The sequence below is a fragment of the Egretta garzetta genome, unplaced genomic scaffold, assembly GCF_000687185.1.
Source record: "Egretta garzetta isolate BGI_Z169 unplaced genomic scaffold, ASM68718v1 scaffold354, whole genome shotgun sequence".
In the NCBI taxonomy this organism is placed as follows: Eukaryota; Metazoa; Chordata; class Aves; order Pelecaniformes; family Ardeidae; genus Egretta; species Egretta garzetta.
The window spans coordinates 2,602,027-2,628,487 of record NW_009259593.1 but is presented as its reverse complement, the minus strand read 5'-3'; the positions used below and the strand labels follow the sequence as shown (position 1 = coordinate 2,628,487).

Genomic DNA, 26,461 nt, shown 5'->3' with positions numbered 1-26,461 from the left:
ACCAGACTGACAGAGAATTTGATGAACAATTTGCATCCGTACACAATTTTTCCCTCTGTTTGCACCACCGAAATGCATGGTCTTTCATCTTTAGACTTCAGTTTGCTTTTCTCGTCCTCTTGGTTGCTAGCAATGCTGTAAAACCTTTAAAATATTAAGAAAATTGCATCTGCTACATCTCGCTTTAAATATAGTGTTCAGTCTTTGCAAGTGTTACTTCAAACATTAAATGAATAGCTTGCCCACCAGGTAAACTACATTTTGTTGCCTACCATGTCTGTCTTTGCACAACATGTAGTACACGGGCATAAATAACGGTATGTTATATAAATAATTACATGTATGAAAGGCTGTAAAACACTGAAGATATATTTGTACTTTTACTTAGGAGAACATTTTAAAAATGATTGCTTTGTTCGCCGCGCAGTTTTTATGTGTTGAATGGGGCACACGCAGAGAACATTTTCCAAAGTTGGGTTTTTTTTCTCCTTTCCTCCAGGTCACACTAGCGTTATAGTTAGCAAATTGATAAGGTTCCACTGTTAAGCTTTATTACTTGTGACATGAGCCTATGACACTTTATAAAAAGAAGTAATCCAGAACAATCTCTAGGTAATTAACACCTAGATAAACAAACATAAATTTCTATATTGCATTTATTTGGACTACCACTCAAATATGCGTGAACCATGCTTTTTTAATTAAAAGATAAATCTATGTGACACTTAGCCTCAAACTTAATTATTCAGCATAGTATAATAAAAAATAGAGCCCATTAAATGTGTCTTGCTCTGTATTTCTGTATTAACAGCAAAACAGTTCACTCTGGGATCATTTAAATTTTCTTCTTCCTCTTTTCCTGCGATTTCCTGTTCACTGAGACCCTTTTGGTTAAAAAAAACCCACAACAAAAAAGCCCCCAAACAATACCCCGAGCAACACCAACAGGTGAGGAGCTGCAGAACTTCTCACAGGCCCTGTACTGCTCAGCTGGGTGACATTTTTAGTACGACATTACGCCAGGACGTTACCCTCCCTCCCCCCCCTCCCCGGGCTTCCCCATGGAAGCATACTTCCACCGTGGCGGATCATGCCAAGCAGCGATATCCAGAAATGAAAAGCACAATACTTAAGAATAATTTCACTGGGATCGTGCTTACAATACACAAGGTGAGATTTTTATAATATACTGTTACAATACAGATGTTAAACAGAGAGGGGAAATATTCAACTCCCAAATTACAATAGGCAGAGGGGTTATAGTCCTTATAAAAGTTTCAACAAGAAACATTATCCTAGAGCTGAGAGTAGCCTTCTGATGTTAGGCAGGAAGACTTTTGTCACAACACCCACCGCCTGGCATGAGGAAGACTGCCGACCAGCTGCCGGGTGACAAAAATCTCCACAAACAGACTTAGGCGAGACAACCGCGCTTCTCCTCCTCTCCCATGGACTGCCTTGGCGGCTGATGCCACGCTTTGTGGTACAAGGCCACTTGGTGGTTGTTTTTAGCATTTCCTAGGGGATAGACGTACCATTTAATGCCTGGTTCCCAGCAGACATTCGGGACCATGAAGGAGATTGTGTTTGTAAGCATTTCCATGGAGGTGCAATGACGTGGTCATTGCTCCTTAATCAGGCTTTCACGTTTTCATTTATTGTCTACTGAAACCACAATGCTGGAAAATCTGTGGGAGACCTCCCCTCTTGCCCCAAACTGTTGTTTTTCCCCGGCTCCAGGGCACAGCGATGACCTGAAAGGACACCGATCCTGTAGCGAGGCAGAATTCAGCTCTAAGCCTGGAGCTCATCCATCCTCAAGCGACATTTTTACACACTACAATTTTGTGCCCAAGACGACTGGTTGCCGCCAAGAGAGGGTGTGAAAGACCTAAACCTCACAAAACATAAAAATTGTTCAGTAACTTCTTGGATTTTGGTTTAAATTTGAAGCATTACAGATTTTATTCACTGCAGATGAAGAGAGCCCGTGACATCTGACGCCCGTGAACCTGGTGCCAGCTCCGCAGTTCACTCTGCCGCCCACCCGCGGGTAACATCCGTCCCTCGCTGCAACTTTCAGCCACTGAATAACTGAATTTCCGTGATGCTACGCTTTAGTTCGTAACCCTTCTAGGCGATTTTTGTACCTTTTTCTATTGGGGAATTCAAGCTACAGCGTAACATCGTTACTGTGGGTATGACTGGCTTAATCTCATGTTAAAATTTCCCTTCTCCAAATGTGTTTTCCTTCTCAGCTTTTTTCCTCTCTCCTCCCCATACTTGCTGTAGTTTCTCAGACTTGGTGCATCTTTTTTTTTTGATGTTAATCATCTTTACTTTTTCTAAGATGTGAAAAATCCTTTAATTTATTTGCTTTCAAATGTGCAAATAGAACCTTAAACAGGGAGAATAAAGATTCATCCAGGAGAATGGGAGCGCTCTTGCACTTGCACATTCTTTGAAGTGTGGGCAGCTTTCTTAACATGCACCATAGCAATAAACCTCACAATTTTCTAAAGCCAAATATATGATCTATACAAACAATTTCTTTTAATGTGAAAACATGACTTTATACATCATAGTGTATGATACACACTTCAAACACTTTCAAATCAAAGCTTGATAGACCCCAAGACTTTTTCTATAGTACATAAGTAGTAGTATATAAAACAATTATTACTACATGCTAAAACAGATTTCCACAGTCTTTTAATTAAGCACAATATATATATAATATATATGTATATACTGTATATAGATTTGTTCAGATTAATAAGTGGACTGAGCACACACACCCAGCATAATACACTCCAGTAACTGCCTAACAACTGTGAATTTACTGACATTAATTTTTTTTTTTTAAATCTGACAAAGCTGCAGAAAATAATGTTTTAACTGTTCCTAATAAACATAAGCAAGTAGGAAAACTTTTTTTCAGAGGTAGAGGTTTTATTGCGTAAAACACTGGATAAAACTGTACTGCTTCAAAGACGTTTTTATTCTAACAGCAGAAAGAAAACAGTCATTGCTGAAAAAACAACTTTTAATACTTCTATACCAGAATAAAGTTCTGTCAACTGATGTATTATAATAATAAATAATGACCAAGAATAAACTTTAAATACAAAGTTTTCTAATTGTTACAAGCATAGCAACAAAATCCTCTACTCTATTGATCTCAGATTTCCTCCAAGATAGAAATTTTTCTTTGTGTAGGAATGTAGACAGTATTATGACCAGTATCACAGACTACAGAAGTTACAGAGAAGAAACTTGACATGTTTAGATATGAGAAGCATGATGATATTCAGAAACTGACAATGCATCACTGCTGCTGTCACTTGTTTGTATTACAAGTTACAAATGTTCTGGAAAAAAGGGCTATGTCAGAGGGGAGGATAGGGACAGTAGCACCCGACCAAATGGAATCAACACACACATCACAAGGAGCGGGAGATGTTTCCAGTGTCACAAACAGAATTATTGCCTGTCGTATCTGAAAATGCTCAGAAGACACAAAAGAATACTGAAAGAGCTCAAAAAGTGCAAGAAATGGAATGTGGGGGGTGGTTTCATTTTTTTTTTCCTCTTTTTTTTTTTTTTTTTTTTTTGCTAAGATACTGAAGGCGGCGCAAACACACAAAAGCAAGCGACTGACACAGTCACCAAACACAGTAGTGCAGTTAAAATCCTAAAGCTTACTACAGTCAGAAAGTTTCAATAACATTTCAATCCTTTATCTAGGATCATAGAAACAGTTGCATTAAGTTTATCAACTCGATTTAAGTAAGGCAGTGAGAACTATACTAGAAAAACAAGAAAAGCAGCTTGCTCTGTGCCAGATGGGTCCACGTTACACAGTGACCTCATTTAAACTGGAACTTCAGTTGGATGACATCCTTTCCGACAGCATATGCAAACCGTATTCCTTATTAGCCTGAGATTTTTTTTTTCCAGTCTCAGGGTAGCGCTAAGAATTTTATTTACATTGATTGCAGTTTAGTATTTTTTGTAAACTGCTTTAGGCAGAGCTGAAGTTTTAAGGCCCTGGGGTTTTACTCTGTGCTCCCAGCCTGCAAAGAAATATTGACTTTTTTTTTCTTTTTTTTTTTTCTTTTTTTCTTTTAAGTCTGGATTATTCTGTTTTAGAAGTTGTTAATACTTCTCTACCATCACAATAAACAGCACCAATTTTGCTTCTATCAAAGGAAGTACATTAAAAGGCTAAAGTTTTATGCCATTCAGAGAATTTCAGAATAAACCTTTAGTTATTTTTCTTACTTTTTTTTAGGTATGTGGTTCATTACAGTCTCTCAAAAACTTCCTATGCGGCAAAGACCTTACTAAATTTGGAGCATCCAATCAGTAAAAAAGCTAAAATCTGCAAAAATATAGAACACATTTGCTTTAAAAAACCAAAGAAATATCAGCTAAAACACTTTTCTTCATTAGAGACAAAGAGCAGGAAGTTTGGATTCATATTTTAGGTCAAGCTACTTTATAAGGGCTTGCTCCAGAAGAAACTTCTGCACTATGTCTGTAACACTTACGAAAACTAACACATGAAAATTAACCATGACTGGGGAATCCTTCATTCAAGCGTTTAAAAAAAGGAATTTAAAGGAAGTCTGAAAGAAAACAACAAGAACAGAAGAAGAAAAAGAAATTACCAACCGTCTATGTAATAAAATTCTGTTTCTCACCAGCACCTTCTATAGATAAGGCTGACTAGTTTCACTAAACAATATTTCTATATATTGTACTTCTACTTTTATAGCAACTTACTTCTTCATCAACAAGGAAAAAAAAAAAGAATAAAAGCATTTCCCTCAATACTGCAAGATGATTACAAAAAATGAAATTACATTTCAAATCTGCAGCCACACATCGGGCTGCAGATTTTTTTTTCTAACCATTGATTCATTTGGCTGTATATTTAAAAAAAAAAAAAAAGAAAATGTAATATCACAATACTTTTCAATATAGGTCAGTACTGACCCTAGCTTATGGGCCGTCTAAGGTTTCTCCTATACTGCAGTTGCAACACCACTTGAATTGATTTTCTCTGCAATGACAGCTCCAGTCAGACTGGCACCATGGCAGTCTACCAACACATCTCATTACTATGCTAGGCAAATGACAGCAGCTGGTGTCATATTATAAAGGTGTTTTCAACAATGAAAACACAGCCCCTCAATCTTCAAGGCAACACTAAATCGTTTAGACAGTATCATTTTTCTGTTAAGAGCATTATTTTTGGACAAAGACCACTCTAAAGTTTGAAATTGCCCTGCTTTTTAAATAACCAACGACCTCCTAACATTTTTAAATCACTTTATTATCCCACCTACATTGTTTGGAAGTACTTGTTGCCAGGTAACAGTTTAGCAGCCATTTTCAAGGGCTGGAAATTTATTTTGTGTGTGTAATATATATATTTAAACACACACACACACATATGGAATGTGTGGAATCTGTGTGTGTGTGTGTGTGTATGTAGATATATATTCAATGTGTGTATGACTGAATACCTCTCTGTGTGTGTGCAAATATACATATACATGCACGGGTGTGTGTACGTGTACATATACGTATATTTGAATGTTTTCAGGATCCTGGACGCTTCTGGGAATTTGCACACCATTCTTTCGCTTGGAAGGCAGTTAGCCGACCCTCACCCAAACACGTGTCTAAACCCGGTGTAAAAGGCTACTGCAGTATGGAGACGGATCTGCCCAGCTGCGTCACTCCTGGGCCTTGCTGCCCTCCTCCGTTAGCTCTGCCGAGCTCCCTGGTTTGACAGCCGCAGGTTCCTCCAAATTCCCAGAAGCTTCGGAGTCGACTCTGGAGCGCTTGAACCTGCGGTCAGGATACTGGCTGTTGTCAAAAGGCATGCGATGGACACAGAGAACATGGGTCTTCAGATTTCCCTTCTGAGAGGCACTGTACGGGCAGTATCTGCACTGGAAAGGCCTGTGACCTGCGCGACAGACGAGAGCCTGGTTAGGTTTTTATTTCATGTACACGGCGCCTGCAAACCCGCCCCTTGCACAGCCTGACAACGCCGAAGGCGTCAGAGCCCCCCTGGCAGAAATCCCTCCTGTTGGATGGAGGACCTCGACGCATGTCTTCAGCAAGAATAAGAAATCTGTGCTATGTGCATGATGCCTGGTTAAACAAACTGCATTTTAAAAATTCTCTGCTCCGGATTTTCCGGAAAATTGCAGCTAGTTCATCTCCCTCCTCAGACCCAGCTGTAAATCCATCAGCCTGTGATCCAAACTAAACTCTTGTAAATACAGTGCAATCGTGTGTGAGACTGCCTTCTTTTACATTTGTTAATTATCTTTTTTATTGAAGCGCAATCCGAGGATGACGATGTGCAGACCCTTAGTCTAATAAACACACTTTGTCTTTGGGTGGGTTTCTGAGTAAAGAATTGTATGTTTTATTTCAATCGCACAGATTACTTTTTAATGGAAAGAAATAATGGATTGAGATAACCAAGGCCTCAAACCTGCAAACATTTACTCCAGTGAGATTACTCCTGTGAGTAAAGATACGCAAGCACGTAAGTGTTTGCTGGAGCGGGACCTGAGGTTATCACCAGCTTTAAAATAAAATGTCCAAGCTAGATTAGGAAAGGAATGTTAATGCACAAAATCTGATAGATGCACTTCTTGTGGGTGAAACAGCAACCAACTGCAAAATGAAGGCATGAATGAAAGATATCACTTCTTTGCAAGTCTATCGATATGCTCTCCCATATTTGTCAGATTATTGTGACTTTGAATCTCCATGCTGTATCTGGTTTTGGAGGTTATGTTTCAGCAATCACATTTCAACCTATGCTGGGAAGTTGTTGATGTGTTTTACTGGAACTTTATGAGCTTTGTCTCTCAAATTAACTTAAACCAGGACCATCTGAGGTCAAATGCGCTTAGCTTGCTTTAATTTGCTCAAATAAATGAATAAATAAATGTGCCAGACCATCTACATAAAGCCAGGATAAGTGAAAAACAATACCCCCTCTCCACATTTGAAGAGCACATTTTCCTTTGCTGTCGTGGTACTACCTAGCAGGCATAAAACAGACACTGGTGTGGCAGAGGAGGATGACTGCGTTTCCCACCATGTGGGAAGGGGCTGGGACCATCCCACCTCGATTTTAGGTGGCTGTTTAACAGATAAGCAAACAGACGCGCGTTGTGCACTGGTCCGACGGTTACCTGTACTGGGGTGGGAATGGTTACCCGTACTGGGGTGGGAATGGTACCGTAGTGCTCCCAGCAGAGGCGGGAGCCTGGATTACCGCCAGTTTTAACCTCGCACTGGCGCACCAGCACGAGCATCTCTAGCAGAGTAAATTCACCTCAGCCATCATTAGTGCTCTGGGCTGCTCTAAGAAGTGGGCATTTTTACTGTAACATCAACACTACCACTCCAACGCTGTGTCCCCCAAAACATACTGCTTGCTACTCGGAGGAAAGAAATGTTAAGTCCAGTCCACAGCTACCCAAATCCTATGCCCCAGGACTACAGGCACATTTCCTTTCTCAAGGATTGAAAGCTCCCCTCTACCCTTTGCTTTTACAAGTTGAAGACTACCAGAAGTGTGACCACCCCCCAGGACCTCCAACATGCATGTTTATACATAAATCTTGGGATGGAGTGTGGATAAATCCCCTAGTCCTCTCCTGGGATAAAGACAGACAAATTCCTCAACAACTTCATGAGGCAAAAGAAATTAAATCTGTAAGCTGCTAATCATTACAAAGTCAAATTTCAGTGGAAAATTTCATAGCACTAACAATTGAAGAAACCTACATAGATAATGTTGCAGAAATTGGATTGGGCTTTTATAGAAAAAATTCAGCTAGAAGATATGAGGAAATAGAGATTGAAGGTGTCCCTAGTGCCACTTAGACTCTGTCCTAAAATCAATACAGAAGCACAAATATGCTTGAAAAAATTTGAATATAATAGTTTTGAAAACTCAAAGCACTCAGAACTGTCTGGCTATGATGAAGGTCCAGAGAAGGTCTGATTTTCATTGTTTCAGAAATTCTAGAAATGCTTGAAAACTCAGGGGGGGGAAAAAAAAATCTAAGAAAACCATTACAGCATGCAGGGAGCACAGACACAGAGCGACGAGACTCGAGGAGCAAGCAGGCACCACGTGCCCATCCGCCACCCTCTGAACCCCTCAAGCATCGTGTAGCACGGAAACGCACTGGACAGTTTTAGCCAGAATTGGTACCACTTGGTGTGAGATCCCACCAAGTAGCTCTTAATACTTTGCCCACGAGTAGCAATCATTAAGTGGCCATCCTAATTCTTTCCTGCAAAGAACAAATTCTAAACAAGGAATCCACAAACAGCAGATGGAGCTAACCGTCTCGCATGCACCAGGCTGAAAGCAAACCCTTTCTGCCCACCACCAAACCAAACTCAAACCCGTGCAATTCCATACAGGGAATGTAATTTATTAATTCAATGCACTTTAATAAATCAGACGATATAAAGCGTACCTACAAGGAGTCAGTTCTGCATTGCCTCCCCCATGACTTACTTTTTCAGGCCATCAAAATTTCACATCACTGCCTTGTGAAAAGTAAGTACACAATAAGTTAATTTGTATTGTCACTGTGCAGTACAACTGTGGTAAAGAGCACATTCATTTTTAATCCGGTATGAATAATATATAAATATGTATACAGAGTGAGGGTCATAGGAAAGCAAGCGGTACATTGTTTACAGCAGAAGTAGTACAAAAACTAGAGATTATTCTCACTTGCAAAGATAACAATATCTGCAATTTGCTTGTAACTAAGGGGTGAAGGAAAATGCCCATTTCTCTTAGGTATCCCATCCATTAATTTTAGCTCAAAAACTTGTGGTGGGCAGCAGGCTCTTAAAATAACCCTTCCCAGATAAGTTGGCAATAAATTTATAACGTTTTATCTAGAAGTGGTTGGTAGGTTCTTTCTTAGCAAGCTATAGTTCATATATATTTTACCCACTACATATCTTCCAATAAAATTATATGAAAGCCTTCAGAAAAAAAAAAAATAAGGAAAGAAATCTTCCTGATAGTTCAGGAGATAACGTGTAATGCATTGCATTTGCAGTAAGGAGAATTAGGCTAACGGTGGGCCAACAAGGGGGGCAAACTATGGTGCATCTTTCTCTGATCAAAAAGTGAGGACAGAGGATGGTATTTGCAGCTGAAATAATCCTGTTGCGGAGCAATGTTCTAAGAAGTCTGTGACTGAGCATGTGAAGAGACTTCATAATTCTCTGGATGGAAGCTGACAGTCTCAAAAAATGGAACAGCAGAAAATAATAAAAAATAGCTAGAATGAATCCAATGGTAGCTGGACTCAACATTTTTAGAAGGCGTGGATTTCCCCCAGAAGGGTGGTTTCCTCCGACACCCGCTGAAGCCAGTCCTCTGAAAGTCATCTGAACCTTCCAGAATCAGCCTCAGCAATGCTGAGCTGACCTAGGCTCAGCATCTTCTCTAGTTTTGACTGTACCCTGGAGAGAACAAGGAGTGTGAATGGGAAGTACTTTCTGGTCAGGATGGAGAAGTTTTCTGTGGGACCAATATTTAGAAAAATCCTTCAACGTTTGAAACTAGTCCACCATTTTTGAAATACATGCTGCTTCGTTAAATTAGGCTTTGAGAAAAAAAAGTTTGTTTTCTTTTCTTTCAAGTTTGTGAGCTGATATGTTGCTTTGTGACACATCACGTCAGCCTGCATCAGTCACATCGCGTTAGGTTTCATAATATGGGACGACTGATGCAGCCCAACATGGTGCATCAGCTGAAGAGAATCAGAAAATGCAGGGTTTGAGTAAGACATGGATCTCAAGGTCTGGGGTTTAGGACCGTCTAAAGGAAAGTACACTTAAGCACTTGGATTTAAACAAAGCCAAAGCCATTGCCTGTGAGTTGTTAAGGGTTCAAATACTTGCCAAACCTATTTTGCTTTGTCCTATCCTTGAAACTCAAGCTGTATTATTGGAACACACAAAATGTCAATGTCAATGAAGTGTCTTTGGGTTACTTACAGTAATCCAAACACTGCTAATAGTTACTAATTTATTAACTTTGATATGGATCCATTATTTAAGATTAGCACAAAGGAATACACAAACAAGAGAGAGAGAGAAAGAGTGATGAATACTAAAGTCTTTTTCATTAAAAAAATCATTTACATGGTCAAGCAGCATTAATTCTCCACTTCTAAAAATATTTGATCGGCATCCAAATTCTATAAAAATTGCCACAAAGAAACATCTTATTTTTGTGGTATTACAGGCACATATGTAGGGGTTTGCACTAAAACGTAAAAATGGGCATTGGACTAGTCACATGAATAAGATCAGGAATTTATTCCAGATTGTTAAAAGTGTACTAATCACAGCAAAATCATGGCTTTCTCCCAAAGCAGCAAGAAAACGGTAATTTGAAAGAAAAATGCCAATAATACATCACACACAAGCCGTCTGTTGTCCCCACTACACCACTTTTTATTATATTGCATATGTGTACATATATACACACAGATACACACATACAGACACACAGACACACAATTTAATGCATAAATTTAGGGGAAAGGCAGAAGAGCAATAAAATGATGAACAGAAAACAAATGCTGTGCAATGTACTATAAATTATAATTAAGTCTTGAATAAAATGTGTTTCTTAGATATGACATTTGTTCCCTTAAAATGCAAAAATGGCCATGATTGTCTGACAGAATGTTTTTCCTTAGATGGCCAATGGCTATAGCATTTACTGCGATGCAATACGGCAAACTCATTTCAGATTTCTTTGCCTGGTTTAAGAATATCCTTTTGGTGAAAATCGAAAATAACAGCAATTACCTCCTTAAAACAAATAAATTACTCCCTCACTAAGAAATATTTGAAAAGCCTCAAAGGTTTGAATTTCTTGGAGGCAAATCTCTTTAGCTGAGATGTTGGACACTGAAGATCTGGATTTGGTCTCCTGGGCTGCCGTAGCAATCCCTAATGGCCAGGACCACCTCCGGCCACCACTGGCCACTCTCGCAGGACCAGCTGCACAGGCTTAGGATGGATGGCCACTGCCTCCTGCACCCAGATGCTCAGTCCCACAGCGTTGCTGGTGGAACGGTCCATGCAATCACACAGCTGCTGCAGTGCAAAGTCAGCAAGTGCATTCAAACCTTCAGTGAGCCTGGACCTCCCTGGGAAAAGCTGCTTTAAATCTTTCTTCCTACACAAGCCTGTATTTGAGGTACAATTTTCCTTAAACAGATGAAGTACGCGTTGCCTCAGAAGTAACAGCAGGCAACGATGGCCGCGTGCTTTCTGCGTAGGAAGAAAGGCTTTTTGAGCGTCTCCATTTCTCTGGCAGCGACTACTGGGCTGGGCTCACGGCTCTCTCAGACCACAACTCCCAGGTCCCAGGCATCTTGGTGAACACTGCCATTTTAAAGTAAGGCTGTTATAGCATAAAAGCAAGCATTTGCAAAGGGAGAACTATTTTCATTTAAATCTTGGCTAGCGCTATTTCCTTTTTTCAACGTATAAATTTTCATAAATACATTTACTATCCACAGCAAACATCCCAAGTACTGCATGCGTTACCCAGGAGAGCAGAATGGCTCTAAAGCAGCCATTCTGATCTGGAGCATAACAGTATGGATGGGAAAATGCAGAATAAATATATTTGTCCAATAGACAATAATGGCTCTGATTGAGCCATTCCACTTTATTGGTCTCAAAATATGCATTTTATGAAACTCCCAAAATACCAGACAGATTAAAGTACAGCCAATCAGGTTCACATATGTAATAAAAGTTTTTGTAAAACAATTGAAAAGTATATGTTTATTTACACACAGGTCCAGGACCAACCAAGATGGTCTTCTGGGAAAATTACAATATTCTGTGAAGTTTATATGTTTATTAGATTACAAAAAAGGAAATTAAATTTTAAAAACTCTCTATTTCATGTTGACCAGGAAAAGCCATAAAAAAGAAAAGCCTTCTCTTTTTTTATGATTTACTGTAGAAGAATATACAAAAAGAAAAGCTTAAGTATCCGCATTTTAGGAAGGGCTGGGAACATTTGCACCTACCAAAGCTAAGGCTTTGGGTTATGTGCTTCCCATGGGACACCTAAAGTTAGGGCAGCCTCCCGACCACCCTCCATTCTACTGGATTTATTCATTACCAGGCTCAACCCTTCAAATAGTCCCCAGAGTAATCAGAGGAATTGTTCATGATAAGAGGCACCAGACTCGTTACCTAAATCCCCCCTCGCTAATACAGAGCAGACACTTCCAGGGGCAGCTCCGGTCCGAACACATGGGCTGCCATCTGGAAGAGCCTTTCTCTCGCTGTGGGTTACAGGAAAGATCTTAATTAGGGGGGGATAAGTTTGGGGTAAAGACCCAGCTCATGTTCAAAACACAGCCACCAGCTTCATCCTAAATAAATGCATTAAGGATGTTTGGAAAAGTTGCCCTAAAACCAGTAGGATTTATCCACTTGTGAAATCTACTGTGGCAGGTTAGCGATCCAGAAGGGATCCCCTGTAGGGATTAACTTGGTGTGTGGCACCGTCCCGAGGCCAGCACCCATCCCAAAGCCACCAACGTGGCACTGTGACCCTGGTGTTTCGTCAAGACGGACATTGGCTCTACAGGCACCTGCAATAGCAGGGTGGCAAATGACTGAACCATCATTGGCTACAGAAGAGCTGGAGAATAAGAAGACCTAATCTGTAACTAATTTGTTTCAAGGATTTTTACTTTAAAAAAACCCCCTCCATTCATCGGATCAAATTAAACCCTCAGATATCTACGCAGCTTCTCTGAAATGTAATCAAAGGTGTAGTCTGCTCTTGATTTAGTATATTATACAGTGCTTGGTGTTTCTGAATAGGTATTTCAACTTACTGATGAGTATACTAAAGGGTTTAATGATGACAGGGAAAAGCAAAAGTTGATGCTACACTTTGTCTTTAATACATATTATTAAAAGATTAAGTTAATTTCACATATTCCCCCTAAAATAAAAACTGCACTTAAAGTAACAGCTCAATTCCTGTCTCAGAAGGTTACAGTCACTAATTATCACACACTAAATTTTTCTTTAAAAGCAAAAGAAGAAAAAAAAAAACAAAAAAACAAAAAACAAAAAACCCACCAAGAGACCAGCCCTGCTGTGCACAACAGCCAGAGGTAGGTCAGTACGATGCAGAGGCTAGCGGCCACCTGGCCACTCAAGGTAAAGAGAAACAAGCAGGAAATTCTGCCACTGTCCTTCACACATAGGCTTTTAACTTACCAATCAAATTGGTCACAAAATTACAGAAAGCATCACTGATTCAACACTTGTTACCTTTGTTCTGTAGAGCATGGAAATGATAATTGTTTGGAGGCAGACTGAGGAACTCGCTAGCCCTCTGTAGCACGCTAAATACAAGCAAGTTACCAAATGGCTGGGGAAGTTGCTGACGGTGTAACGGAGACTTGCAATTCCTGGGAAAACAAACATTTCCCACTTCTTTGCAGAGCTAATAAAGTACCAGGATTACTCAGCTCCAGACACTTAGCACAAAATTTGTTTCTTTTTCAGACGAGTAAGCTTTTCACACAGGAACTTTTGGTTTTGAAGAGAAACGGATCTTTTCTTGGAAAAAAGGAAGAGCATCAGCAGAATAGCCGAAAAGGTCCTTCTAAACAAATATTAAACATTATGTGGACCTTGCAAAACAAAAATTCTCCTAGAAAATAGCTGAAGGCTTTGCTTTCTAAGGACCCGTGTGTTTCACAGCGCTGCCGGCAAGTGCGTCTGCCCGGCGTGGCGCAGCACCCCATGCACGACGGCACGCCAGTTTGGGTTTTGACATGACAACATGAGTTACGAGCCCGGTGCCTCAGCGGGCTCCAAATGAGGTTAGTGGGAACGCTGTCATTGATTGAGCTTGAAATGCCAGACTATCATTGTCCCATGCTTTGGGAAATTTAATTACATTTAATTTTTCATATTTATTTACTTTGGTTTATACACATAAGTAGAGGACAGAGTTCTTATCAAGGGCACTAGGTACCCGTTGTAAAGAGCAAGCCACCTCTGACTGCATTTATAATGGCAATGGTTACGGCAATTTATAAATTTCTCACTCACAATCCCCTTTGCATTCCTAAACTCACAACAGCTTGGCCAAAAACATAAGCATTCCTCTCCAGCCATGGCCCCCGCTCTGGTACCAGTTCTTGTTCTCCCAAAGCCCAGGGGCACAGCTGGCGCACCCCCACATCTCCGCACGAGAGGAGAGAGGTACCCGAGCCCAGGCAGCGAGCGGGCTGTAGCCCTCCGACAGCCGCCTCTTCCTCTTACGCTTTGGGGATGCAAGTAAACTGCAGCTGAGGAAATGTATTTCGGAGGTAAGTGGCAGGCTTTTCTCCAATATTAACTAACCCCGAGTTCTTCTGATTATCAAAATTGCATGTTCAGAGTCCCACCTTTGCCTTTACTTACATATTTCAATTAATTATGTCTATTCGCTCCTTTACTTGTTTTAATCACGTCAATAACATTACATTCCCATTCTAACCCCCTTGAGCAAAATATCTCAGTTTTCCTACTAGGTCATTCACAAGTTTTCTGTCTAATGTTCTGTCATATTTTTTAATTGTCTCAATAAATATTTATTCTTTCAGGGAGCATTTAGGACTTCTACAATGAAGCTCTACTTGAATTTAATGTACCTATGATTTCCCAGAATAAATGCTGTACTGGTGGCACTGGGATTTTAGTAAAGAGACCATGCAATTCAGAGGTGCTAACAGGAAAGGCCTTGTCAGTGATGGTATTTTGCTACCAAATATCCTTTATTCTGTCTAGCAATTCATAAATACAATAGCATTTTCTCTTTCACTCCGGGCAACTGTCTTGAGCTTATTTATTTTATTTGGTGGAATGGAATTTAAAAAATCCCATACTCAGCTTTCTAAATTTTTCGTGCCACATTTCAATGTGTCATATCCTCAGCTGGCGTTGAACAGGACGGCCACGCAGCCTGCACCTTGCAAAGACCTGCCCTTCCATACACAGCCAGGTGAGGACCAGGAGCCTCCCCGTCAGCCCCACGGCCCATGGGTCATCCAAATGGGAAGGGGTGGAATTATCCATGTGCTATAGCATTTGCTGAAGCGGGGCCCTTAGCTTAGAATAATCGTTTTCTGCATGTATGATGTCACTTAGGCCAAGCGTGTTCTCCTTTAATTTTAGTTGTTGCTTTGTTACGTAACTGGGGTAATTCCGATGGTATTTTGTCACATTATAGCTTGTCACGTACCTCACGATTCTCTATCTACAGCGGCATGTTAGTAAAAAGGCTAAGGAAAACCAAAACACTAAGTAAATAAATATCCAGCTCACTAATAGCTAATATTTCAAATTATCCATGAGTAGCTCACAACTCCACTAATCATTCCGCTAAAACATCACTATTATCTGTTTATGGGATTTTGTGAGCGCAGTTGTTTGCAGAAAAACTCATTATGGGCAACGCTGCAGCACCTCGTGCCATCGCTGCGCTGAATCACCCCGAGCGCAGCCCGAGCAGGGACTCAGTGCCACCCCCCTCCCGGCGGGCGCACTCCCCTCCTCGGTGCACAGAGAGAGAATGTCTCTGTAAAAAAAAAAAAAAGGTATTTTTATCGCATCCTATCCAACAAATCAGGAGCTCAAATGGTAAAATTAAAAGGCTGCAAAGAATAAATTGAGCATTAACTTTGCAGGACCTCTCCCCCTGGAAAGTACTGTTGATGTTGTTGTGGAAAAAGTGTCTTTTTTATTAAGTCACAAAGGAAATGCTTTCTCCCCTTCTCCTTTTCTTTTCTATAAAAGGCTCTCTAAAATGAAAGGTGTCAGACTTTGCTTTTTCTTCTTGGCGTGATCCAGAATGTATGGCTGAGGAATGACAGATGTCTGCAACCAGCTGCAATGAAGCATGCTAAAGTTTCAGTCTAATCCACTTATTTCACTGCAGTCACGTAAACCAAAACAAATGGGCAGTGCCTTACATTATAAAAACACAGCAGCATTACTTTGTTGCATAATGTAGCTGATACGCCATCTTTTTATCATTTTTCCTACTGCAGAAAGAATTCACCTCTTTATTAAAAACAGCCCCTGAAAGTTCTCCCGTTCTGCTCGCCTCTATTTTTTTCTTTTAGTGTCACAGCAGTCTTGCTATGCCCCATGCATTACTCAATACGCCACTATTATAAAAACACCGTAATATTTTTCTAGGGAAGGCTGCTTTTGTTTCTAAAAGCGCAACCTGACTCAAAAGCCACAGGGGCCCGATTCTGTTCTCGCATCCTTGTTCCAAGCCCACGGTTTGGACAGATCCGTGCTGCTCTGAAGGAGGTCAGGCTCGGACCGGCCATCAGGTCTGCCCACCTTCTGCCTGTACCACAGGCGCACCAAGCCCGTGCCCTTCACGGGTAAAAAATGCCCACGTTTCTGCTTTTTACTGATCAAGCTGGAAATGTCAGCGGAGACGCGACTAATAACCTTAATCTACTCGACTAACCTCATTCAGAAAAACCCCTGTTTTAATGAGGAGGAAGAGCCTTTGCCGATGTGTTTACCGACGCTCCTGAAAGCCCCCCCCCCATCGCGGGATGCCGGGGGGAGGGTAATGAAGTGAACATGGGCATCGCTTCCTGGGAGGGAGACCCTGCTCAACTCCAACGTGTAGAGCAGCAACCTCAATACGCCACTATTATAAAAACACCGTAATATTTTTCTAGGGAAGGCTGCTTTTGTTTCTAAAAGCGCAACCTGACTCAAAAGCCACAGGGGCCCGATTCTGTTCTCGCATCCTTGTTCCAAGCCCACGGTTTGGACAGATCCGTGCTGCTCTGAAGGAGGTCAGGCTCGGACCGGCCATCAGGTCTGCCCACCTTCTGCCTGTACCACAGGCGCACCAAGCCCGTGCCCTTCACGGGTAAAAAATGCCCACGTTTCTGCTTTTTACTGATCAAGCTGGAAATGTCAGCGGAGACGCGACTAATAACCTTAATCTACTCGACTAACCTCATTCAGAAAAACCCCTGTTTTAATGAGGAGGAAGAGCCTTTGCCGATGTGTTTACCGACGCTCCTGAAAGCCCCCCCCCATCGCGTGATGCCGGAGGGAGTGTAGCTGAAGTGAACATGGCATCGCTTCCTGGGAAGGGAGACCCTGCTCACTCCAACGTGTAGAGCAGCAACCTTTTGAACCCTCCCTCCTTTAATCCTTGTAAGGAAAGGGAAAGGATGAGGAGTCATGTGGCTCCCTCCCTGCCAGCAGTTTCAACAGCTGGGAAGCACTCTTTCAGCACAATTCATAAAAAAAGATGTGTTGGATTTCGCCTATGGCAGAATGGCGTACAATTTCTGGCCCTTCAGGCTAAAACAATAAATGCAAAGAGGAAAATTTGAGATTTCCCCCCTTTAACTTCCCACAACAACCTCAGCAAAACCACATGACTTGTCTTGTACAATCTCCCTGGTGTTTTCAGTGCTACTTTGGCAGGAAATCAGAATTACTGTTATATAAATTCCATCTGATGCCAGAGCTACCATCTGTGAGTAAAACTGCTTCACCTACGTCTGCCGGCAAAGCCACTCTCCCAGAGACAAGGGAGAAGGGGAAAAAAAATTTGATTAATTTGCAGAATGCTTGTGATTTGCTCATATATTATTATAACTGCTCATCAGCACATGACAAATTCCCAGCACTCCGCACAGGAACCCGTTCAGTTTCAGCAGTTTTTTGCGTCGGCACCTGACAGACTGCAGAGCCACTAATGACTTTCAGATGCTTACAAACAGTAATTCTATCTTCAGAATAAAAAGAAAAATCCGTAGGAAGAAAAGAGTAGAGTTAGTCTATTCCATTTCCTTCCTGTATATCAACATGATTTAACTCTTCGGGGCAGCAGCGGTTCCAGGATCACAACACGGCTGCTCCTTGCCTGTAAAAGACAAAGACTGCCAATCTCAGGGGGAAAGGTGGAAGCAAAAGCCGCTCTCCAAAGGCTTTCACTGCACCAGCTCCACAGAGAGCCAGATACAAAGCAGGTAGCCTAGGAAAAGGCACACCTACCCTGCAGTACTGAAATAAAATACACGCTCTCCCCAGCGCTCCCGAATTCCATATCTATTTTCCTATTTTAATACTTCTGATAACCTTTTGCATTTTCAGGGAACACATCTGCTTCCTAACTGCAGCCGAAATGTTTTTTTCCCCCCCTTTAAAACTATGATTATGCTTTCTGAAGCACTGTCTGTGTGCTTGATTGCCTGTTTTAGATTAGAGATTTTAGCAAGGAAACAAAGACTTCAGAGTGCACATCAGTCCTGCATATGAGAAACCACAGAAGGAATAAGCAATAAAATGTGATGCACCATCTGTCCACAAACAATAACCTGGATGTTCTGAAGGCTTACAAATTATTTAGCACACAACCTCACCGAATTATAGGACCCTTAAATAGAGCAATAGACTGGGAATGAGAACCTCTTTGATGTCCTTTTGTATTTTTTTTTCCCCAACTCAGCCCTCGATTGATTGCTAACAGTTGAGGTATTTCTCAATGACTATTGGAGCAAGTTGATTTTTATTAAGTAGCTCTCCATAGAATATTTTGCCACAGATTTGAACAGTGGGGTATACACTGCCTCTCTGGCCCTAGCCTGCTGCAAACAGATTGTTAATCAAAAGACAGTCTAAAAGAATAGTCAGTTGGGAAATTCAGTCCTAAGGGCAAAATGCTGCCCTCGGTACTCATGCGCAACTCCCACTGGCTTCCACGGGAGCTCACGGGAACGCTCAGTGAGGAATTTGACTTTATTAAGTACTAGGAGGTTTCTGACTGGACTCTTGTGGAACAAATTTCTAACAAAGCATCATATTTTCTTTTTTTCTTTTTTTTTTTTTTCCCCCAAATTGTATCCTGCTCCAATTAAAAATAAAATGATGTTTTTCTTAGCTGTCATGCTGAAGCACAGTGATCTTGCATGCAAAACGCATTAGCAATGGAGCACACTAGAGGTAGAGTAAACTGGAGGACGTCAAAGCTACCGGATCCCTGGACAAACCCGGCATCCCTCAGCAACATGCATGGATACCAAAACCAAGACATTCAGAGACCTGCGTTTGGGACAGAGGATTTTGGTTCACCATATTTAACTGTGAGGTTGTGTTAAAAAACCCCACCAAACAAACATAAAAATTACTTTTTTTTTTATTCAATATGCAGCAAATTGCAGAATTTCTAGATCCGCTGTTCCATTCAATCTCGTCTTTACATTATAAATTCCTGAGTTTTTTGTGAACAGTAGCATGTTTTTTCCAATTGAAGCTTACCTCTAAGCCCATACCCTGAAATAAAGCAGCACCCCTAAAAGCCAACCACTTCATTTTAAAAAGGAAGAGTTTTGCTACCATTTATTAACAACCTGCCCTAAGTATTTCTTTTGCTTTGGTTTCCATAGATTTTTTTTCTGCAGGTTTTCTTAACATTTCCCATGCCGGCTCTCAACTAACAAACATCCAGACCCACCAACCTAAGGTCTTCTTAGTGTGCCCTTTACTCTTTCATCTAGATGGCAGATCAAAATTCAAATAAAAATAGATGTTAGAAGACAGAGTATTTTTTTTTTTTTGTTATCATATTCTCTTTGACAAACAGGGGCCAAGAGGGAGGTAACTGTATAATTAACTTTAGATGTGCCTAATGTAACTCCATTATCATTGATGAGTCTTATGGAGAGACACCGAGAAGGAAATGTGCCTTCTAGAGTTTCATTGTGGAGCCAGCACTATTAAAGAATATGTCAGTATATGGCCCTGATTCAGCAAATTCTGAAGGTTATGCATACTATAAAGCCTGTAAGTCATCCGACAGACTTGTGTGGGAATGCACACACGTGTACGCAATACACGAGCATAAGTTGTCTCTGAGCTGGGGCCTCGTAGCCCAGCCCTTACAAAGATTCATAAGAGAGACATGAAAATTTGCCTGGGGCTAAAAGCTGGCACTTTGTTTCATTTCAAATCCATGCTCCTTTTGTATTTATTTTTGCATTTATTTTTTTGTGCTATTGGCTCACAGTGTGAGATGGATGGAGGGCCCCGAGGATGCTGGGTGCGTGAGGGGCCACCAGCCCATCACCTGCAGAGGTGCACGGGCAGCGCCATCCCAACCACCACCCGCCTGCAGGCTGGTGCCCCCTTGGCCAGCCAGAGGCCACTGGCCACTAATTGGGAGGGTGATAATTTTAGCGTCACCGCAGGTCACCTGGAGCTGACTGGTTGCTCTACGTGTTGCACGCAGACTAGTAGTCAACACCCAGAGCTTATCATCCATGTACCTAAACCCAAGTGTTGCCACCCAGCAAAGGGCACACGATAAATAGGCAGCAAATCCATTAGAAGTTAAAGGAAACAAAACCAAAATCCCCTTCCAATAACTTGGCATGGCAGTCAGTACACAGCGGAGCAGATGCTACTGAGGATTTTCAATTTTGAATAAAATCATTGAAGTCCGAGTTATTGAAGTTTCCATGGGCAGTGGGACACAAAGCATCCATTTAGGGTGTTTGGTTATTTTTTTTGGTGATTTAGAGTGAAAGTCATCCATGCCTGTCTCTGAAGAACTTAAGCCAAACACAGCGCGTCAGGTAGCAGAGAGGCAAACATCCCTGCCATCAGTACCTGGCACACTTAAGCCTTGCTCCAAGCCCTGCTGCCAGTGGGAGAGCCACTCAATCTCACATAAGCTTCATTGACTTCCATCGTCTTCCAGAGAGAAGGTGTACTTATATGAAATCAATGGCAGGCTCTGGGCTTTCAAGCAAACTGATATCCACTTGGGTGTCTCTGTGTATAAACCAAAATCATTTTGCAACAAAACTAATGTATACAGTGATTAGAGGGGGCCAAAATATTTGCCCTCTGGAGAAGCTGTGCAATTCCTCTGGTTTCAACAAATAATCTGACCCAGGTAACTTTTCTCTATCTACCGCTATGCTAATCAGAACAGAGAGGTCTATAAATGTACTTAAAGAGACAATTAAAAAAATTTAACCTGTGGTTTAACATAAAGGTCAACTCAATACATATTGAGAAGTCAACTGAAATTCTGCCATTAAATATAATCACTCCTTCTAGGGTGGTAAATACTGTGTGGAAATACCCATCAGGAGCCAAATTCTGATCTTAGATGAATGCAGGACCGGAGCTGCACATGGATGGAGGAGAGCAAGGCTGCCCTTCCAGTCTGAGCCTCTGGGTATCAAGATCCAAGGCTACTGGAAAAGCTCCTTTTAAATTCCATAGGATGTGATTAATATAATGAGATTAAAATAAAAAATAAAAAAATCTGGGTTTCTTTTTGGACTTTTTCCAGCTTTCTGGTTTCCTGCTTTCAAGCATTTTCCATAACTAAAGGCTAGAGAGTTACTTTCTTACAAAAAGAAAGGCGAGAGATTTCTCTATAATCACGTGGCTACCACAGCGAGAGCCTTTCGGAAATAGGAAACTGCCCCAGCCATCGCAGTGAAATCGGGAGGAGCGAGAATAAGAATCGTTCACAACCCCAAACCAGTCTTCCTATTCTTTAATAGAAAGAAGTAAGTTGAATAAGAATCGTTCACAACCCCAAACCAGTCTTCCTATTCTTTAATAGAAAGAAGTAAGTTGAATAAGGCTTAACTAGCATTTTATACATCTATAAACTTATTCTTTAAATTTTAATATATAGAAGGTATATTACAGGCAGTATCTCTGGAAATAATGTAAAAGATTTGAGTACCGGGGGAGGGGAGGGAGGCACAAAGGTCAGATTTAAATCCTGAAGGTAGCATAAAAAATTTAGATAAAACTGTTTGCATATATTTTTGTATAGCATGTGTCCTGACAGTGTCACCATCAGCACGGGCTCTAGAATTCATAATCCACTGTGCTATTTTTTAAAATAGTTTGATTTGTTTATTAACTGTGCTTTCCTATTTCCATGAGATATAGACATCGACAGTGAATAGACCTTTTCTAATTGAACTGATAGCTTGAAAGTGAACATGTCCTTGAATTTACACTGAAAGATAGACAGTGATTATTTATAATAAGGGATTTAGTCAACTGCCTTTCCATTTGTACAGCAAGGACTTTATCAACAGACCATGTTTAGGTAAATAGTGCCAAATAAGATAAATTCTGTATTAAAGGACGAATGTCTCGCAGTGTCAGATGTACAAGGAAGAGACATTTGGCTGATGATATGTCCTGTGAGTATAAAAGAGAGTATTAAGATAACACTTTATGCTAGCATTAATACATCAAAGTTCTGGACTGACCTGTTTCATCCAAAGTGAAAGCGAGGATGCTCTTAATTCCTATCTAAGATTAATTTAATTCAGAAGGCATTCAGCCTTATGTCCTGTTTTGCAGCTTTATAAGAATTGCTGGATTTGCAAAATAGCACGGCTGTACGTACGTTAATAAATGGTCTGTATTTGTCTAGCCGGAGTTGAAGCCTTTCTTTAAAAACACACACACACGCACACACAGAGACACACAACTCTGGCGCTGTGAGCTTGCTTTGCCCACAATATTAGAGCTTAGCTATCTCCTTGCTGAAGGGCCTATTTGTCTGCTTTAAGTGAAATCACTCAATTCTCAAAAGTCAGTGGAGGACTTTGGAAGGGGGAGGGCTGGGAGAGGCCACTCCAAATAAGTTCCATTAATCAAAAGACACAGTCTAATGTAACTAATATTTTACAATTAGAGAAGACAAGATGGAACTAAAAGCCATCTATCTCTCTTACACCACATGATCATCGATTCATAATCAGAAGACTGAGAGTCGCACAAAGATGCATTTACAGGGGCTGGGGGAGGGGGCTTGGTCGGAGCCGGAGATAATGAACACGATGAGAAGGAGCGGCGCTGAAGGCTGGGGAAAGATGACAGAGTGGTTCAATGGTGACGGATGACACGAAGATGAGTACTGATACCTGACAGGCAGCGAATGATGACTGCAGTCCTTTCCCACCATTATGATCCTCAATTATCTTGGTAAGGACTAAGAGGAAAAAAAAAGCCGAAGTGGCTCAGCCCATCCGTTTATTTATAAGCTGGGATAATGCTAGAGTGTGCCAGGCTGCTGGGAAAGGCCACCTTTTCACAATTTGATCAGCACTTTATAGGAGCTGTAGTTTTCATTGTCAGCGCTCATGGGCACAAGGGGAAATGGGTAAAATACAGTACTTGTCCATCTGTTTTGTAATAAAATTCCTAAATCTTCAAAGGGAGTTATTTTTTTTCTTTCACTGCCACCTTCAGGAAAAAAACCAAAACCCTGGGCTAACCAAAAAAATAGAGGAGAAAAGAGAAAACCAGCTTTGTATTTGCACGTAGAATTAGCGGGCTGCAGCCTACGCTCCCGAAATTACACGCACAGATTTATCCTGATGTATAATATGTGGCAGGGAATGAGACAATGTGAGCAAAAGCTGGAGATGCAAGGAGTGCAGGAGCAAAGTGAAGGGGAACTTTTAAAGATTCTTCATTGATTTAGGGAATTATTAATAAAAAGGGAAGAAAGTTCGCTCGAGACTGCTTTGTAGTTGCAGAAGATGCCACAGGCTAGCATTTCTATACCAAAGAATATGCCGTTCTGCTACATTATTTATTTTTAAAGACACAGATCTCCTAGCTATGTTGGAGTCATTGCTTTTGAGAAAAAGAAAAACAAATTAAGATTAATGTTCTACACAGCTCCCGACAGCAGTAAATATTTGATCAGAACAATTCACATTTAAATGTTGACATACTTAAAATCATATTTTGGAAGAAATATTTCTTCTTCACTCTTTAACCATAACTTTCCTTTCCCGTCCCCTTCCCCCCCTTGTCCTCTTGGAGAAACAAAGTCACACAATGTAGCACCACATTTCCCACCCATGGAAAAAAAAAATAAACGAAACCAGGTCAAAAAACAGCTCTGCTTTTTTTTTTTTTTTCTTAAATCACATGTACTATACAGGCCACACGTGCTCTGCAATTTTGCCCGCCTTGCAGTGTTATCCAAAGGAGCAGGCTGCTCCTGTAGCGACCTGAGGAGCAGCCCCTGAGCCAGCTGCTTGGCGGAGCTGCGGGGCAGAGGGGTCTGCGCTGGCAGCAGCGGGCATGGTGGGCTGCCCCACAGAGCCCTGCTCCTCACTGTGCCAGGGCACAGACCCACAGCAAAGGTGCCATGCTGCCCATTTTGGGCTGGCGACAGTCTAGTCCATCGCAGCAGCAATGGGTTTAAGGGTCTGCCTGCAGCCCAACCTGCTAACCAGGGACAGGAACAAACCAGCAAAGAGCCATAGCTATAGCACAGCTTCCATGTGCACAAAGAACTAGGTAGGCAACTGAGCCCAGCCAACCCTTGGAGCAGCTTTAATACCAACACACCCCGGCTTCATCTGACTCCATGTAAAAACTTCCCATATCCTTTTCCTGGCTCCAGTCCCGTCAGCCCAAGTATATCAGCAAAAAAGAGAAAGGAGCTGTGTCATCTGTGGTGGAAGCAAAAAGCCCCCAAGACACGCCGGTTCCTGTTGGCCAAGTGGCCTGTAGCAGTAAGCGTGAAGAACATTAATGTTCAGCAGATGCCTCTCATTATCACAGATGTTTAGGGTGGAGGAGTTCTGGATTTTGGCTACATATATTAAATAAAATAATAGATGGGGGAAAAAACCAATAGTGAGAATTAGCCTAAATATACTTGCAAATGCTTACATTGGTAATGGCTACCTTTAAAGCCCAGCGTGTGCATCGGACTCCTTGGCCATAACGGGCACTGGGGGGTGAGAGCGCTTCTGGCTGGCAACCTTGGTGCCAAGGGGAGGCGAGGACGTGTCAGGATGTGTGGCCAGAGGTCTACATGGGGCACCCTTTGGTTGACAAGCAGCATGTCCCCAAAGAAGCGAAAATACGCTACGTGACACACGGTACCTTTTATGGAGCTGCTTTTTAATTTTGATGGCTTCCACCCTTACTTTTGCACAGAGAATACGTGCGCTAGACCAGGTTTGAAAGGAACACACGTAACAAACCAGACTCGTACAAGAAACACCATACTCATCTCACAGATACCGCATGCACAATGAGAAGCCTTGCTGATACAAGACTATAAATATTCCAAGAAGCATTTCCCAGATTTCCATTTAGGAATCCTAATTATGAACAAATGTCCTTAATCTGCCCGCTTCATACATCTGAGATTTAAGACAGGTTGAATCCATGATCATCACCCTAATTAGCCCAAACAAAAGCTCCAGATGTGAGAAGCATGGTTCTAATGTAGGGGTCTTAATAGCAATTGATCAAATATTGCATAGCTATAACTGGTTTTCATAAATAACGTATCCGCAGAAGTGATGATAACTGACACGTTATAAAATGCATTTTGTCAGTGACTTTTTGCAAGAGCACGTGCTTCACTTGTGCGCAAGTTGGACCCATCTCCCTGTAACGTTATTTCGGCATCTGTGGCAAAACAACTCTACTGCCGTCAGTGGGTTCACAATTGTGTAAAATTGGACTATCATAGTGATTAATTGGGCTAACTTAATCTGTACATGCAAATTAAGTAATTGCACTCACAACTATCTAATTTAGCATGTGCATGCAATAGTTTAATTTGCACACACAATCACATGCTTTGGGTAAATGAGGTACACAATTATGAACAATTTTTTCTGCCCTTGTCTGCATGTGTAAATTCTCTGAAAAAAAAAATTCTCATTATTTATATTGAATCCAAAGGAACAAATATTTCTTGTATCTGCTGGTATCACTTCTGTTTTCCAAATGGCAGTCAGGATAAACTACGTATACTTGCGAACTAGAAGACAAACTAATAAAAAGGACAAAAAAGGAAAAGAATCTTACAATCAAGATCCAGTTGGTTTTGCTTGAATACAATTCCAGCAAGCAAGAGCGTTAGAATTTTGCTTGAATAAGCACTGCAAGACTAAAGCTTTAAACTGGATTTTGAAAACCCTTCAGAAAACAGTCTGGTTAGTTTTGCAGCAAAAGGGTTTGGTGATCAATGCCGTGTTAAAACCCTGTTATTAACGGAAGCTGAAGATGCTACGGTTTGTTCTGCCAGCAGTCTGGACCACAGGGCAACGTAACGACGGCCCCTCAACGCGCGGCAGCGAAACAAGCCGAAGTTTACCTTTTTATCACCTCTATAGCTTTTGAAGGGTGGCAAGCAAACGTTAACGCTTGAAAGGCGCGTTAATAACGTCATCCGAAATTCACCGGGAATTATCTTCAAAAGGAGAAGGGGAGGGAAAGGAAAAAAAACCCCTAAAGAACAGGCAAAAAGCAG

General features: G+C 41.3%; 1 protein-coding gene across 1 annotated transcript in view; it reads right to left on the bottom strand.

The window, feature by feature from the left end:
- Positions 1-5,747: 5,747 nt before the first annotated feature.
- Positions 5,748-26,461, bottom strand: part of ZNF536 (zinc finger protein 536) — a 187,774-nt gene continuing 167,060 nt past the window's right edge. Inside the window, exon 4 of the mRNA XM_035893617.1 lies at positions 5,748-5,983. Coding sequence (XP_035749510.1) covers positions 5,748-5,983 — 236 coding nt within the window. The remainder of the gene's footprint in view (positions 5,984-26,461) is intronic.